The following is a 16,861-nucleotide window of genomic DNA, read 5'->3' as shown; positions in this document are numbered from 1 at the left end:
TTCTTCCCCTCCCTACGAGGTCCATCTTAACTTCTTTTTTGTTTTTATATATCTGCAATTTTTTTAAAGGCTATGGCTGTTCATCAGTGTAATTGTTTTAATTTTCATTGTGAATATAAGACCCATTTCTAGATCTTAGTGTTTTAAGAGATGTATGAAAATTGCTTTATTTTTCTTATCTTCCAGATGTGTGATTTTTTTATGAAATACACTGTTTCAAACAGTAGCACAGGAAGGGTTTGTATAAACTTTATAATAAAAAATATTTATTACAAATAATTCAGGTTTTTTCCCTAATTGTAGGTTTCAATAATCCTTAGCAATACTCACCCAATGGAGTGAAGAGGGAATATTTATTTTATTAAGAAATTTTAAATAAAAGTATAGTTTGAAGTTTGTCATGGTCCCCCTAAATCTTTTCAACAAAACCCTCAGAAGAATTCAAGGTCCAGCCCAGTTGTAGGTCTCCTGAATAAATTGATCACAAAAAGATCCTTGTTTTCTTTATTTTTACCTTCTCTCTGGTGCAAATTCATAGCAATAATTGAAAGTAAATTCTTAGCAATAAATGAAATAGTTTATTTCCCCACTCCCTGCCTGTGGAAATTTCTGAGTTTCCAGGGAGAGAGAAAAATAAATAGTGCATTAACTGTTTTGTAATGATGGAGGTTTGCAATCTGCATGCCTCGTTTTCCAATTGTCCCTGTCAGACCCAGGCTGGTGGTAGTTCCACTGTGTGTGTAACGTAGTTACACTGACACAAACTGGAAACTGCTCCCTGCAGTCTTTGTCTTGCACAGATATTTTTCTTTTCCAAACTGTGTCCACTATTTTATGCTTTTAAAGCTTTAGGGATTCAAATTGCCTAGCTCTTCCTTATCAGTCCATGGTATCAGAGAAGGAGCCAGCATGCTCATATCTAATTGCCTGAATGAGGGCAAAACCTCCTGCACTCAGTGTCTTGCTAAAAGCTTTTTCCTTTTAGGAGGTAAGAGAGCTCTAAAATCTTATCTTGCTAATGACTTGTATTTAGGATCCCATTCCTCTTTCTTAAAAGCAGCCTTTTCTGAAAACATTGAGGGCAGGAAGTTTCTGGGTTTTCAGCATCTTGAATGAAGGGGATGGAGCCAAGAGATAATGCCACTGTCTTTTTAGAAGTCAGATTTGTTTGTGGAAATATGATTTATTTAGGAAAAGAGAAAATCCTGTCAAAGCACAGACACATAGCTTTAAAATAAATAGACATACCTGGCTATTTATCTCAGCGCTTGTGTTTCTGACTTTTCAGATAATTGCAATGAAAGATGGTAACATCCAGAGAGAAGGAACACTCAAGGACATTCAGAAATCAGAGACTGAGCTCTTTGAACACTGGAAGACATTAATGAATCGACAAGACCAGGAGCTGGAGAAGGTTTTTGATGGGCAGGGCAATCAATATGTGCAATATGTGCAAGAAAATGTTGTGCTGCTTTTTTTTTTTACCTTAGTTTGAAAGGTTTAACAAGAATTGACATACTATGTGTGATGTCTAACTTAATATGAATGAGTATTGGTGTTACCATTATTATTTATCTCTCAAGATAAATTCCTTCATCTGGACATGTCATATTTCCTTGATACTGTTCTAATTCATTCTTGATAGGAAGCCCTATCAAAATATTGCCACCTGAGGAATATAAATATGGCCGTTTTAGGAAAAGCTTTGCTGATATTGACAGCTGGTTTTATAGATATGCCTGAATTTATTCATTGGCTTGGGTGGGAGCTTTGCAGATATGCCTCTGTCAAGTTCCCTAAATGATGAAGACATTTTGTCTTTCATTCTTATAACACAAGAAGAATCTGATATTAATCTTTGATCTTATTAATTCAGGATAAATTTCCAAGTTAAGATTCCAGGAGGGTTGGGATTGACAACCTGAAATGAATGTTAGATATTTCATTTATCTCCTTTGGTTTTATACAGAGGTAGAAAATCAATCACTTACAGCTGCCTGCTGTGAGATTCCCACTTGTATTTTTCACTGAGTTTTATCACAAGTATCAATTTTTTTTTTTTTTATTAATTCTCTGGTTAAAAACACATGAGCTGTGCCTTTTTCAGGAAACAACTATTGAGGAAAACCCTGTTTTGGAAAGACATCGGAGGACGATGTATTCCCGGGAAGCATTGCTGAAAGATGATGAAGAGGATGAAGGTAAAGGGCACCCTTTGAGCCCGCTGCCAGTACATTACTGTTTCACTGTTAAATGATATTAGAATGAATTAACACCATTCAAACTGGCAGGAGATCAAAACGTTTTTCATGTGAGTTGTGATTTATAGGAGTGCTTGTTTCCATTGCTATGACCTCTGGACCAGAGTGATTGCAAGCATTCACAAGTCATCTCTTCCTCCAGACTTCTGAGGCTTTTTCTTATATGCAAATATGATTTAATAATGAATGAAGAATAGTATTAAACAATATGCTGGATGAACTTCACCTGTCAATAGCTAAACATATTTGCTTAAGGTTTTACAAAGGAAAAAGATTGCAATTGATTTTTATCCAGCCAGTGCTTTCACCTATCAAAAATGTGGTTTAAGAAATTGATCACCAAGTGCTGAGGGTTTTTGCATCTTTCTAGTATGCATTGCTATTTAGTTTAGCAGGTTAATACATGCAGTTCTGAGCAAGTACTTTGACCTTAAAGCCATCCTTTTTCCTGGATGGGAATACCTGGTTTGTAGCTACCGCTAGCCAGTCCCTTGGAGATGTATGTCAGCTTGGCTGTCCTTTTTTCTTGCACCTTGCAGAAGAAGTAACCGAGAGTGATGACGAAGACAACCTGTCCTCAGTGCTGCATCAGAGAGCCAAGATGCCCTGGAGAGCCTGTGGCAAGTACCTGAGTGCAGCAGGGATCCTCCTGCTGCCCCTGCTGCTCCTGTCCCAGCTGCTGAAGCACACGGTCATGGTGGCCATTGACTACTGCCTGGCACTCTGGACCGAGCGTGCCATTTCTTTCAAGATAGAGCCTGACACAAAAAACTGCTCCCAGTGCATGGTAGGCACTGCCTTCTTCACTTCCTCTTATGATTTCACTGGGGGTGTTCTCCTGCTGTCAACCTCTGCTCCAAGATTTGTATGCAATGTATTATTTTTCTATGAAAGAAGCACTCCAGGGTATTTTGAAGCTCAGTACATCTTTGCATATACGGCACAGTAAAATGAAGTTAAGTTTGGTGTGTTCTCCTTTTGCTAGATTTATTGTGTATTGATATATAGTATATTGATATATTGTATTTTTAAAGCTGGGTTTCTAAAGTAATTTTGATATCAGGGTTCCTTTTTGTTTTCCCTGCACTGTTGCATTCTCACAGCAACCTGGGCTTTTTTGGTGTTCCTTGAATTTATACTTCTGATTTATCACTTATTTCCATGCAATCATTTTCCTCTCCAAAGGATAATAAATTATGATTTAAGATGAGTGAAAATCATGGACAGTTTAATTTAGGGAGCAAAAAGGTTATACTCTCACATTTTTTCGCTTTTGTGCTTCTGTGTTTACAAAAATATTTTCAATGTAATTTACAGTGAATATTTGTGTTGCTCTTTGCTTCTTAGGAATTTGACCATTCTCAATATTCAAAAGTTTTCAGCATCCTTTGCTGCCTTGGCATCATATTATGTCTTGTCACATCAATAGCAGTGGAGTGGACTGGCTTGAAAGTCACCAAAAAGCTACACTCTTCTTTACTAAATAAAATTATTTTGGCTCCAATGAGGTATGTCTTGATTGTAATAGAAGTTTTATTACAGTAATTTTTTCTTCTTTACTTCAAGACAGTCTCCTAAGTACAGTTTTTACTAAGAAATGATTGTCATTGCATTTTTTTTAAGATATCAGTGAAAAATCACCAGGTGTCAAGCTTCTGAGTAGTTTTTGAAAATGGTACCCAGGCTGCTTAAGTTCCTAGAGACAAGTCAAATGCCTCTCCTGTCTGACTGTGACTTCAGAGATTTACTTCCTTGCATGTTTAATTTCTCTTGGCAGTTTTTAATTAGGGAGAAAACACAATTATTGATCAATACGTGGTACAGATAATTCATAGCATGCTTCCTCATCTTAATCACTGGAAATATTTACTGTCAGGCAGTGATTGTGCAAGTCTAGGAAAGGTAATGAGCTCAGACAAGTGTCATTAGAGGCATCATTAGAGTATACTGGGATGTACTTTGTTCCAGCAGAACCTTGGTTGTCCTCCATAAGGTTTTTTTCCTCTATATGAAAGGAAAAGTGAAGCTTGATTCAAACCTGCAGCTTTAGGAAAAACAAGTTCTTATTTTTAAGCTAACTATATTTGATCCAAAGAACGTGGAAAAATCATGTACATGAAAAACCTCAGAGTTATTTTTAGATTTTTTTTTCCAGGATAGACTTCAGGTTCCACATGAGTTATGGAACAGCTAATAGTTACAGAACAATAATATAGTATGCATTTTGCATATCCAAATGTCTTTTAATATATTTTTCCAACAGTAGTTCTTCTTGTTACAAATTTCTGTTCCCAGAAATATGCAAGACTTTGCAATTTAACTTCTTTTGAATTTTTCCTGAATTTAAGTGTCTTCAAATAAAGTCTGAAAGGATTTTTTCAAGTGTAATCATGTGATGTCCATGGCTTAGGCAGTAGAGGGAGCTGAGGACATGCTTGCAGTCGTAGGGTTCTAAGTGGTTGTAGGTTCATGCTTGTGGTTGTAAATTCAAGACATTTCCATTTAATTGGAAAGCCATAGGTTCTGAGCAGAATGAGAAATTTTACTACAGCTGTCAGTTTATTTGCTTGTTTCTGGGATATAGTAACTAACTATCTTAGGTAAGACAAAATAACATGGATCAGTTCTAATGCCAGTATTGTAAACTTTGCCATTCCTTGCACCATTTTAGGTTTTTTGAAACAACTCCTCTGGGAAGTATATTGAACAGATTCTCAGCTGACTGCAACACCATCGACCAGGTACTGTTTAAGTATTTTTGAGCTCTCAAGTTGAAAAAGTGGGGTTTCATTTTTTACAGACTTATCTAGGTGAAGCTTATAGATGAGTTATAATTTTGACTCTATCAGTTTGAATCATTATTTTCTTAGTTCTGAATGAGTCCCTCATCTTACATCCACATTGAAAAAAACATTTATTTTGTTAAGATGTCCTGTATATAAAAGGGAAGCAAAATAATATCAATAGTGATATCCCTAAATTAAAGAGTATCTACTTTTTTTCTAAGTGAGTAAACACATTCATTTGAGGAAATTAAATGAGAAAAAAGCAAATGCTATTGTCCAGAATAGAAATGACTGAAATTCAAATTACTATTACTTACCCCAGACTGCACTGCCAGGATTTATGCACATGCTAAAATCATCTACTGCATCCCATCTGTAATCCTCTGACATGAGGATTGTGCTCCACAATGCAGATGTGAAGCAGCCTCACAGAAATCCGTTCAGATATCCCCAAAACCCATTGGTAAATTCAAGAGCAGACCTGTATGCTTAAAATACACAGGGAATAAAATTTTTGAGGAAGCAGGAGAAAGGAAAAGGAAGCATTGTTTTAAGCTTGGCATGTTATGGACGACTCTGTGTGCTTTTTTCTTCTCTGCACAGCACATCCCAGCTACCCTGGAGTGCTTGAGCCGCTCCACCTTGCTGTGTGTGTCTGCCCTTGCTGTGATCTCCTACGTCACACCCATGTTCCTCATCGCCCTGGTGCCCCTGGCCATCATGTGCTACTTCATCCAGAAGTACTTCCGAGTCGCCTCCCGGTAAGGGCACCGCCAGCACCATCCCTGCACTGGGGACAGTCCCTGCAGGGCAGGAGGGAATTGCAGAATTGCAGTGCAGGGGAGCTTTATGTGTGCATTTGGTCCTGTCAAAGCTGTGACACTGTCTGCAAGTGGGACAAACCCAGTGCAGTGGAAATGTGTCATTTTACAAGTGCCTTTGTTGGCAGCTCTTCGAGCAGAGCAGTGTGATAAAGCAGACTCTGCATGATCAAAGGCGTTTGGAGTTCACAGGACACAAAAAACCCCAGCTGGATTCTGTCCTCCCCCAAGGGCTGTGTGCTAGGTGCATGCAAGAAAATGTGGACAGGGAAACTGAAATCTGCCTGTGCAGGTCAAAGTGGAAATATGCAGCCTTTCCTTGACTTAACAGAATGCGGCTTCACCATGGTGGTACTGCTAGCCATTAAGGATCCAGTGTGCATTAGCCTCCTCTTCTCTTCTGGGTTCCTTCTAGTTTTTAAAAATATGAAAATTTTAATTTTGTCTGAGACCTTACTCCTCCTAAGATGATAGTTTCCCTATTGTGAAATGTTTGCAGCAATGCAAAAATATGCATATCCCCTTATATATGCACAGATTGAGAGGGAGTCTGCAACCAATTTACTTCCTGCTGGAAGAAACTGAGACTAAATAGATTTCACCCTACATGTGCTATTACTGATATGAGGACTAAATATGATATTGAGAAATGCAACTTAATAATGAGTGCAGACTCTGATTTACTGAGTTTATGAGATACTGTTGGCTCAGTAGTTGTGCTGTTATCAGGGGGTGCACTTTGTCTTCTGCTTAACTTGAGCTCCTCTTTGCAGCATTCCATTAAATTGATATTCAGTACAGAGACAGAATGGTGTTTAAATCAATAAAAAATTGACTACAAGAAAAAGGAATGTAGGAGAAAGGAGGGAAGGCAGTGAAGGGAAAAGACCTATTCAGAACTCCAGCTAGTTAAATGTTAAAAGAAAAATCCTGCTGGGGAATTCATTCCCCTGCAGCACTGCTTTGCAATCTGTCTGAACCTTATGTATGTGACTATTGTGATGATATTCCTTTTCACTCCCTGGGCCTAAGTCAAGAGAGTAACTGCACAACAAACCTGTTTTTTTACTAAATTCTTTTCCTAACCCTCTTCAGGGACCTGCAGCAGCTGGATGACAGCACTCAGCTACCATTACTGTCCCATTTTTCAGAGACCGTTGAAGGTCTTACCACCATCCGAGCCTTCAGGTACAGATTTGTTTTTTTAAGAAACATAGATATTCAAAAGTGAGGTAATGTTATGATGTTATGTCTTAAACTGTTATGTCTAAAACATCCAGAGCCCTTACAACATGGGCAGGTGGGGAAGTCAAACATTGAAGAATTTTAAGCATTTTGTATGCAGAGGAGTCACTGTAAAAAGAATAAGCACATGTGGGTCATCTGCCCTGTGGTTGCTGTCAAGACACTTGCATGCAGCCTGAAAAAAAGAACTTGAGGGCAAATGTGATTTAAGAAGCTAAATTAACCTGCAATTACCACAGCTTGTGGTGTGGCAGATGATGGGCTTGGACAGTTTCCATGGCAGAACTAATATGCACCAACTTGGTACAGAATAATCTGTGTCCATGTCCTGGGCAGATGAGCTGTGCATGCTGCTGACTTCAGAGGCTCCAGTAGTACCCTGCATTGTTTTTCAGTTTACTAGTCGAAAATGTGGGTGTTTACACTGATTTTGGAAATACACAAGCTGGAGACAAAGTATTTCCTTGCCTGTTTTGGTTTGTTTTTCCATCCACATAAGCTCCCAGGAGGGCAGCCCAGGAATACCTGATAATGTGCCTGGGTTCTGTGTGTGTGTTAGAAAACTGGCAGTCATGCTGATACCTCAGAGGTACCAATAAAAAAGCACTGCTGAGCTTACCAGCTGCTTTCCCTGAACCAGGGCTATTCTTGTCTTTTCCCAGTTGGCTCAAACACGGTCAACTTTTCCACTAGATTCTCATCTAGATGATGTCTACATATTTTGTCAGTTAATTATTACTGTTACCCTTCTATCCTTGAAACAGTAGGTTTTATTTATTCTTCCTAATATATATAATTGGAATTTTCTAATAGAAGTAATGCACAAAGGTAACTTAAATGTTTTAAATATGTTATAAATATTTAAAATATTTATAACATAAATAGATCAAAGAAAGAATAACCAATTTAAGTGTTTGTTCCTTTTAGACTGAAGGTAGCTTACCCAAGAATGGTGGAGCAACTTAATGTTTTCCATTAATTACTGTTCTTGAATATTTAATTCATTAAGTGCCAACAATGTTCTATGGTTTGTAGTTATGTCCATGTTCAATTTGCAGGAAAAACAATTTTTCTTTTAATTCTGCTTTTCTCATTCCTTTATCCTTTTATTTGATCAAGAGTATCTTTGAAGCATTATGGCTGTATATTTTCTGGTGTTGATACAGAAAACAATATTCAATGCCATCTAGCTAATATTTTCCGTCTGTCAGAGCATTCCCTCTTGATTCTTCGTGTCACTCTGGAATTAATTCCTCTGTCAAAGAATTGTGTTTGATGCCTCCTTTTCCTTAAATCCTGCAGTAAGTGATGTGTCTCTGACCCAGCCAGCCATGTGTGTTCAGTGAGTTCTGTGTTCCATCTGTCTGCCAGCCTCCTGCCTCAGCTGTTAACCCAGTTATTTTTAGGGCTGTGTAGCTTTTCAGCTGCCTAACATATTAGCAGGAGTGGAGTTTAGACTTGCTAGCATGAGCATCCCTAAAAATAACACTAACTCAGGAATTCATTCTGTTAGGAGGTGCCAGTTGTTCCTGAAGTGTCCTTACCCTTGGTTAGGATTTATTCAGGATGCAAATGGAAAGAAATTTACAAAAAAATCTAGGGGAGTTCAGAAAGACAGTGATTGCTGTGCCTACAAAACCTCCTTCAGCAGATGCCCTGGCCTGATTTATAGTTTATTTTGGTACTTCACATAGCATTTGTGTTAAACAATCAACAAAATGTAAATGTGAATGATTCTGCAAAGACTTGTCTGTATTCTTTAAAACCTGGTAATCTGAAGACACTTTCTGAAGAGAAATTCTGATATTTTTGCATCAGTCCAGCAACTGTGGTAACTTTGCATCCCTGTTCCACGTGCATGTGCATGACTGACTCCTGATGCATACCTCACATTCTCTGAGGCTATCTGCCTCACATTCTCTATCTGCCTCTCACAATTCCTCCTGGGATGAGATAGGGGAGTTAAATGTGGCTAAATTGGTTGCAGCAGCAGCGTAGCCACGTCTGTGCAGTGAGGGCTGGGGCAGTGAGCCCTGAGGAGAGGAAGGGCTCCCTAGCCCTGCCATGGTGACACTAATGCCTGATTTAGAAATAGCCATTCTGCTCTGCAAACACACCAACGTGCTCACAGCCAGCCTGGGTCCTGGGCTGCACCCAGAGCCCCTGGGCAGCAGGGCAGGGAGGGGATCCTGCCCCTCTGCTCTGCTCAGAGCCCACCTGCAGCTGCATCAGCTCTGGGGCCCAGCACAGCAAGGACAGGGACCTGCTGGGGTGAGCCCAGAGGAGGGCCCCAAGCTGATTAGAGATGAAACACCTCTCCTTTGAGCACAGGCTGAGAGCTGGGTTTGTTCAGCCTGGAAAAGAGAAGGCTTTAGGGTGGCCCTACAGTACCTGAAGAGAACCTGTGAGAAAGATGAGAGAGACTATTTACAAGCGCATGTAATGACAGAACAAGGGGAATGGCTTCAGGCTGAAAGAGAGTAGATTTAGATTAGATGTTAGGAAAAAATCCTTTATTGTGAGAGTGGCAAGGCCCTGGCACAGGTTGCCCAGAGAAGCTGTGGGTACCCCATCCCTGAAAGTGTGCAAGGCCAGGCTGGATGGGACCCTGAGCAAGCTGGGCTGGTGACAAGTGTCTTTGGGGGTTGGAACGAGATGATCTGTAAGGTCCCTTCCAATCCAAGCCATTCCATCATTCCCCACTGCACACAGCAGACATGTCTCTTATGTCTTAGCATGTGGCTAAATTGTGGGCAGCTGAATTATTTCTTTTCCTCAAAATCATAAACTTTTAATGTAAAGTCATTCCTGTGATCAGAAGAAGGATTAAGGTACTCTGCAGTGAACGAGTTTGAAAGCTTCTACAAGCTGTGTGCTTCATACATAGGCATTCTTCTATATCTATTAGGAGAGCTGAGTTTATAAATAATCAGTGCTTGTCACAGCCATAATAGCTCAAGTATATGGTAAAGTTTCAAAGGGGGGAATCAAGTGTATTACACTTTATCATGTAATAAAAGGGGGGGAAATGCAAGATTTTGGTGCTGAAACTAAATCTTCAGGCCTTTGAGCTTTATATCACTACCCTGGAAAAGACTTTTGTGCCAGGCTTGTGCATTATTAGCTGTAATTGTTGATACACTTGATTTTTGATGTCATTTTAATTTACTTTTAATTTATATTAAAAACTATGCAATTAAATATGCCCAGCTCAAAAGGGGGACTGGCTGACTTGAGCACTTGCCAAGACCCCAGCAGGGAATCACCTCTCACACCTGCTGAATTCATGGCAGATTTCATTGGCACAGCTATTCAGATGAGTGGGTGCAAATTCACTATAACAAACTGTAAACAGGCTTATTTGTGATTAATCCAGTTTTGTGTACTGTATTCCTAAAGGGAAACAGTTCTTTCCAAGCTAATACTTATTGTTCTTGGACTTCCATTTTCCAAAGTGCCCCATTTGATTAATGATAAGGACAAATACATGTGTTTAATATGGGTGCTACTATAATGGGAAGTTCTTTGAGTTTATACTTTTTTAACTGTTACCATTTCTAGGCACTGGTAATAAAAATCTTAAAACATGAGTTTATATGATTGAGGAAAGCCAAATCCTGCAGCATTAATGCTTCTTTTCACGAGTACAAACATGCATTATTTTTCTCATACATATTTTAAGTATTTTAGTTTTAGATTTCTCTCTCCTCTCTCTCTCAATTATTATGTCATAAAATACATTTATAAAATGCCCAGTGCAAGTCCTAGAGAACTTCAATACAATAATCAATTGTATTGCTATCAATGCAATAATATCCACAAATTACTTCTCAAGATACTGCACAAATACATTTGGCCTGTGTCAAATACAAAACTACAAATGAAGTCACTCTGAGCTACTGATAGGCTGATTAATACCCTGTGCCAAGCTGTCCATAAGCACATACCTCAGAAATTAAATTTTACTTTCTATTTTTCTGATACCCCAAGGCCTGACTCATTTTTTTTCTCTTTTCCTCTTGCTTTCCTGCTTTCTTCCTTTCTTTTGTTTCCTTTTTTTAGGTATGAAGCCAAATTCCGACAAAAACTTCTTGAATACACAGATTCCAACAACATTGCCTCCCTTTTCCTCACAGCAGCCAATCGCTGGCTGGAAGTTCGCATGGCAAGTACAATATTATTATTGTTGTTGTTATTGTTATTACATTGCTATTATTATTTTGTATACACAAGAAATTTTTGACTTTGTTCCAAGTAATCTGATGAGGCATCCAACAGTTTCTATACCTTTGCCCTCTATGTCTCTCTGGCTGTAATGTTCATATGCCCAACCCATCCTGGACACTGAATGGGGTATGAGTTTTTCCTACAACCTGCAGCTGTTTTTCCAAGACAGGAATAGTTTTCATGGGTCACATTGGCTACTCTGTGTGTGAAGAGTGATCAGAGCTAGTTGAGCAGTGCCACCAGCCAGCATGTCACTGTGGAGCCACGTCAGTCAGTGTCAGCAGCCTCTGCCTTGTGGCTTCCTAGGAACATTTCAATATCTTGGAAGCTCTTCTAATGAGCAGAAGGATGTAGATAAGTCTGAGTCTGTTTTGGGGTCATCTGAAGAACACCAAAGATATTCAGTGGCTTGTTTTCTGCTCAGTGAAGTAGCCTGGCATGAGAAATTGTTTATTAAAAATAATTCTCTCAGAAGCAAGTCAAGGAATTTTATGTTGTGGAATGTTCTATCACAATTTTAAATGCAGGTGTACTAATGCTGTTCTGGTAACATGGGCTTCTTTTAAATGTGCTAAATGTATGTTAATTCACTTTTCATGTCACGCTCTATGGATTCATTTTGGACTCCTCCTTAACTGGCACCTTTTTCTAATTTAGTTCAGATATTGGGTATGACTTGAATACAATATGATTACCCAATTATATATTCAGGGCTAGACCCCCTGAAGTCCCTAATTCTGATCAATGCCTACATCACTAAACAGTTCAAACACAGACAAATGATAGTTATTATCCCACAGAGTTTGTTTTCTAGTCTGTTACAAAATTTTACTCAAAGAATTGTCTGTAGGAAGTCAAATCACCAATGATTTAAATTAAAGCAGAAAGAGGCCCTTAAGGTAATAGGTGTGTGCTGTGCAAGAGAGGCTTGTTTGAACAGTTATGGATGGTAGGAAACAAGCAGCAACAGCAGAGCCTCCCAGCAGATCATCATCAGCCACAGAGATGGGATGCATGAGCACTTCCCTCCTATCGCAGGTAACTTCAGCTGCATGATTTCAGCCACCTCCATTACATGCTTAAGGTATCTGGGTTGATTTCCCCAGCACAGCCCTGCTGATAGCAGTAAAATGGGTTCCTGGTTAGGTCTGGATGGAGTTCCATGGGGTTTTCTGCCTGTGTTTGGAAATGGTGAAATGGCTTTGTTATTTGGTGTGCAAAGTTATGAGAACGTTTTAATCCTTTGTAGACTTATAATGATGGAGCTTATTCATATTCCTTCAGGAGTACATTGGAGCATGTGTGGTGCTCATAGCAGCTGTCACTTCTATTACCAGTTGCCTGTATAATAAAATCACTTCAGGACTTGTAGGCTTGGGACTAACCTATGCTCTTATGGTAAGAATCTCAGGATCCTTTCTGTCTCTCCCAAACATTTTTTTGTAATTCCTCAGGGCACAAAGATGAACAGGAAGATTGAAGGTGTCTGTACATCTCTAGTGGGTACTGTAACATCATGGAAACCATGTGTTTACTTCAGTTCACATGTGATGGTTGACATATTTGAGTGTATGCTTTCTTCAGTTTTGAGATCAAATCTCATTGAGGTGTTAGTTCAAATATGTCAATGAAACATGGACAAGTTGCATCATAATTTTTTATACTGTGTTGCATTGTGAATAATACATTTTCAGTGCATCAGCTGTAATTATGCCCTGGTATCTCATTCTAGATTGTCCAAACTTGAGTTACCAAAATTATGTCTTTTCACCTGTCTTTATTGTTCCCCCACCCACTTTTCTGTTGGTGTAGATCAGATCTCCACAGTACCAAAGTCTCTGTGCACTGCAGTTAGGAAATGTAACCTTTAGTCATTGTTGCCTCCCTGTTGGTGTTGTACCATCCAGTGCATTCACAACTTCCACTTACTGAGGCATTCTTGTGTAGGAATATAAACTGCATGCTGGTCAAATGGTGCAAACTACTAAAGATCTGGGATTCAGTTGTGTATTTGCTTTACATCAGGTGTCAAATTATTTGAATTGGATGGTTCGTAACCTGGCTGACATGGAGATCCAGCTGGGGGCAGTGAAAAGGATCAATGGCCTTCTCAAAACAGAAGCTGAAAATTACGAAGGGCTCCTTTGTAAGTGCAGTTTTGTGCAGCATGCAGAAAGCTTGCTGAAATTTTATTGACTTTGCAGTGTATTGCCATGAAAAATGTAGTAAATCACCTAATGAACCAAGTAATTTATTATCAGAGGGTTGATGTTGGGTTTTTCCCCCCTGTGCCCGTGGTACAGCTTCATCACAGATTCCCCAGAACTGGCCAGACAGAGGGGAGATCCAGATCCAGAACCTCAGTGTCCGATATGACAGCAACCTGAAGCCAGTGCTAAAACACGTCAATGCCCACATCTCACCAGGACAAAAGGTAAAGAGCTGCCGTAGTTCTCAGAAGCACATCACATAAATCAGAGTTAAAACATACCACAGAATGCTTTGGTGACTGAATTACAGATGATTTTTTTCTCTGAAAGCATGTAGTGCACTGTTAAGGAGTCTGGGGGATTCTTAGCTTGTTGCATTGAGGCAAACGCCCTCCCTCTCGGTATCCCAGTGCCCTCCCGTCAGCACACAGTGCCAGATGAAGTGACAGTGAGCCTTTACAGTGCTACACCTACTTTTCATCCTTCTCACGTGACTCTGTCTTTGTACCCATCATTGCCATTCTCCTATTGTACCTGTTACAGGACTGGCCTTGATTTATCCTTAAATGCTCAGAACCCTAAAAGACAAAAAGTGAACACAGCGATTCTGTAATGAGTTGTTCAGTTTGATCTGTCAGGAGGAGAAGAGGGTCATGTGAATCAGAACAGCTCCTCCACCCTTTCATCTGCAGTGTCAAGTACAGATGTTATCCATTTCCTGTATTTCCATTGCCTGATCTTCATCTGCTTTTGTGTCACAGATTGGGATCTGCGGCCGAACAGGCAGTGGAAAATCCTCCTTCTCTCTTGCATTTTTCAGAATGGTTGACACCTTTGAGGGTAAGATAACAATTCTGTGTGTCACTCAAGCTTAGCTCCTGAAGGTTCTTTGGTAGTCTTTTCCTTAACAGCAGTAGCTCTGAAGTGTGATTTTCAAATCTGCAGGACACACTTTCTGGCCCTGTTCAAAGCTGATATCATCTGTCACCTAACAGCTGTGCCATTTGTAAGCCAGATCAATAAAAATTCTGCTTGATAGAAGCAAAAGTCCAAGAGTGACAGATGACAGCCTTTCGTGCAGTTAAATCACAACAGTAGGACCAAGGCATAAAAGGGCAAGGTGTTCAAGTGTAATCTGTGCTCAAGGCACAGAAGGGATCCACCAGGCCCAAACAACTCAGCACTTGGGGATTGCAGCTTGGCCTGCTGCCCTGGAATTTCCTGCCATATTTCCTGCTTTTTGGGCCATGTCCACATGCCTCACAGGGTGCATCTCAAAAAGATGTCAGCCTGTTTCCCAGCCACATCACCCACAGAGCCCCTATGCAGAGACACAGTTGTACTCAGAGATAAGATTTCATAGTGCTCAAGAGTAATTTGGTTTTCTGAAAGGCTTGTTGCCCCTGGTAATTAATCCTTGATTGAAGTAATGTCTGACCCTGCTGTTTGATAGCTGTCTACTGATCAAGCAGTTAAGCAGTGTATCTAATCATTCAGAAGATACTTCAGGCCCCCTCTGTGTGCTTTCCAGCTGAGCTTAGGCTCAAGAAGGCTGTGCTGCCTTTTTAGCCAAAGCATGTTTCTTTGGTGGAGAAGGGGCTATGTGATACAGTTCCTGCTGTACTGCCTTTCAGCCTGGAAGTGAGCCATGTCTTTGCCAGCAGCTGTGAGGCACAATGAACACACTGTGCCCTTTCTTTTGAATAGGGAGGATTATCATTGATGGTATAGATATTGCCAAGCTGCCCTTACAGACACTGAGATCCAGGCTGTCAATCATCCTCCAGGATCCTATTTTATTCAGTGGAACAATCCGGTGAGTATTAAGCACCAGCAATAAATAAAAAACATGAAATCGCTTATATTTCATACAGTATTAATTATATGTTATATTTCTGTCTGTGCTTTTAATTCACCCCTGCCAGACTAACCTTTCCTGTGCCTGAGCCTGGACAGGACACTGTTGGCAGAAGACATCCCATGCCTGGGAAGCAGGGAAAGCCAATATTTTTTCCTCCAGTATCCAGTAATCAGTTTAGCTCACTGATCAAATACCCATAACCACCCAACATTTCTTGAAACCTCCTCTCTCCTACATCTGTTTTAATCTGTCTGCCTTAATACATGAGATGTAAAAAAATGCAGACTAAAAAATTGCTGTAGACAGAGAGAAAGCAAAGGAAGAACATGAGAATTACTGGGAGCCTGGCCTGGGTTGTTTTTTTTTTTTGCGTTCTCCTCCTACTTCTCTGAGAAGATGATGTAGCAGAAGCAATGGCCAAAAATTCCAGTTTCCAACAAATGCCCTTTCCTGTTTCTGTGCCATTTACCTTAGGAATAAACAGTACAATCCTCAGTGCACAGGTACATCTCCTGCAGTTTTAGTTTCTACATAAGTGATTAGAGTTCACTGAAAAGGATACAGGCTTCAGGACATGCCTGAATAGACCATGATTCATTCACATCAGTAGATGATGTGGTTTTATTCCTTTGTTTTATTAATTAATCTATTAAAAAATGCATTTAGGCCAGCATTGATCCTTCACAACTCATACAGCAGGAGTAAAACATAAAAATAGTGTCATGCACCATTGAATCTTTTATTGTCATTCTACATCCTAATGTAATATGATGTGAGATTCACATTTGTTACTGTCACTTCTGGGCCACAGCAAGCTAAAATAATGTTCATCTGTTCATAAATCCAAGGTTTTTTGAATTGCAGGGAAGACTTCAATCTCATAATGCAGTATGAAGCTTGATTATTCTGTCAACATTACTACAGCAGTGAAGAACAAAGAGACATTGTATTTAAAAGGAGGGAGGGTAAAATCTTGACGTTTATTAAAATTGAATGTTAATGTAGACTGAGTATAGTCACAGCTTTTTCTAGTAAAACATGAGGTTTATTTTGTTTATACAGAATAAAATAAATTCCAAAACCATAAAGATAGCCACAAAATAGCAAACTTTTCCCTTTGTGCTTAACTGACAGTCAAATTTTCACCTTAATCACATTGGCATAAACATTGATCAAGTCTGGGAAATTCAATGGATTTATAAAAATGATAGATCAGAATCAAGCCCAGACCTTCAGTGTATGATTCTGATTATCTGCAGGTTTGTTCCTAAGCACACTAAAAGCAGAAGTCCATTGCAGCAGTTTCTGTGGACTGATGTTCTTGAATTCCCCCTGCTGCAGGTTTAACTTGGACCCAGAGAAGAAGTGCACTGACAGCATGCTCTGGGAAGCACTGGAAATAGCTCAGCTCAAGCATGTGGTGAAGGCACTCCCTGGGGGCCTAGGTAAT

General features: G+C 39.7%; 1 protein-coding gene across 4 annotated transcripts in view; it reads left to right on the top strand.

Moving 5' to 3' along the window:
• The window catches only part of ABCC8 (ATP binding cassette subfamily C member 8), a 73,047-nt gene that overhangs the window by 51,259 nt on the left and 4,927 nt on the right, over positions 1-16,861 (top strand). For all 4 annotated transcript variants that reach the window (XM_058807960.1, XM_058807959.1, XM_058807962.1 and 1 more), the window contains 14 exons: positions 1,289-1,414; positions 2,108-2,201; positions 2,801-3,048; positions 3,609-3,769; positions 4,933-5,002; positions 5,651-5,808; positions 6,964-7,056; positions 11,176-11,278; positions 12,625-12,738; positions 13,366-13,486; positions 13,644-13,774; positions 14,312-14,390; positions 15,258-15,366; positions 16,753-16,856. In XM_058807960.1, coding sequence (XP_058663943.1) covers positions 1,289-1,414; positions 2,108-2,201; positions 2,801-3,048; positions 3,609-3,769; positions 4,933-5,002; positions 5,651-5,808; positions 6,964-7,056; positions 11,176-11,278; positions 12,625-12,738; positions 13,366-13,486; positions 13,644-13,774; positions 14,312-14,390; positions 15,258-15,366; positions 16,753-16,856 — 1,711 coding nt within the window. The remainder of the gene's footprint in view (positions 1-1,288; positions 1,415-2,107; positions 2,202-2,800; positions 3,049-3,608; positions 3,770-4,932; positions 5,003-5,650; positions 5,809-6,963; positions 7,057-11,175; positions 11,279-12,624; positions 12,739-13,365; positions 13,487-13,643; positions 13,775-14,311; positions 14,391-15,257; positions 15,367-16,752; positions 16,857-16,861) is intronic.

This window comes from Ammospiza caudacuta, chromosome 6 (assembly GCF_027887145.1).
Source record: "Ammospiza caudacuta isolate bAmmCau1 chromosome 6, bAmmCau1.pri, whole genome shotgun sequence".
Classification (NCBI taxonomy): Eukaryota; Metazoa; Chordata; class Aves; order Passeriformes; family Passerellidae; genus Ammospiza; species Ammospiza caudacuta.
The sequence above is the reverse complement of the archived record's forward strand: the minus strand, read 5'-3'. Positions and strand labels throughout refer to the sequence as shown.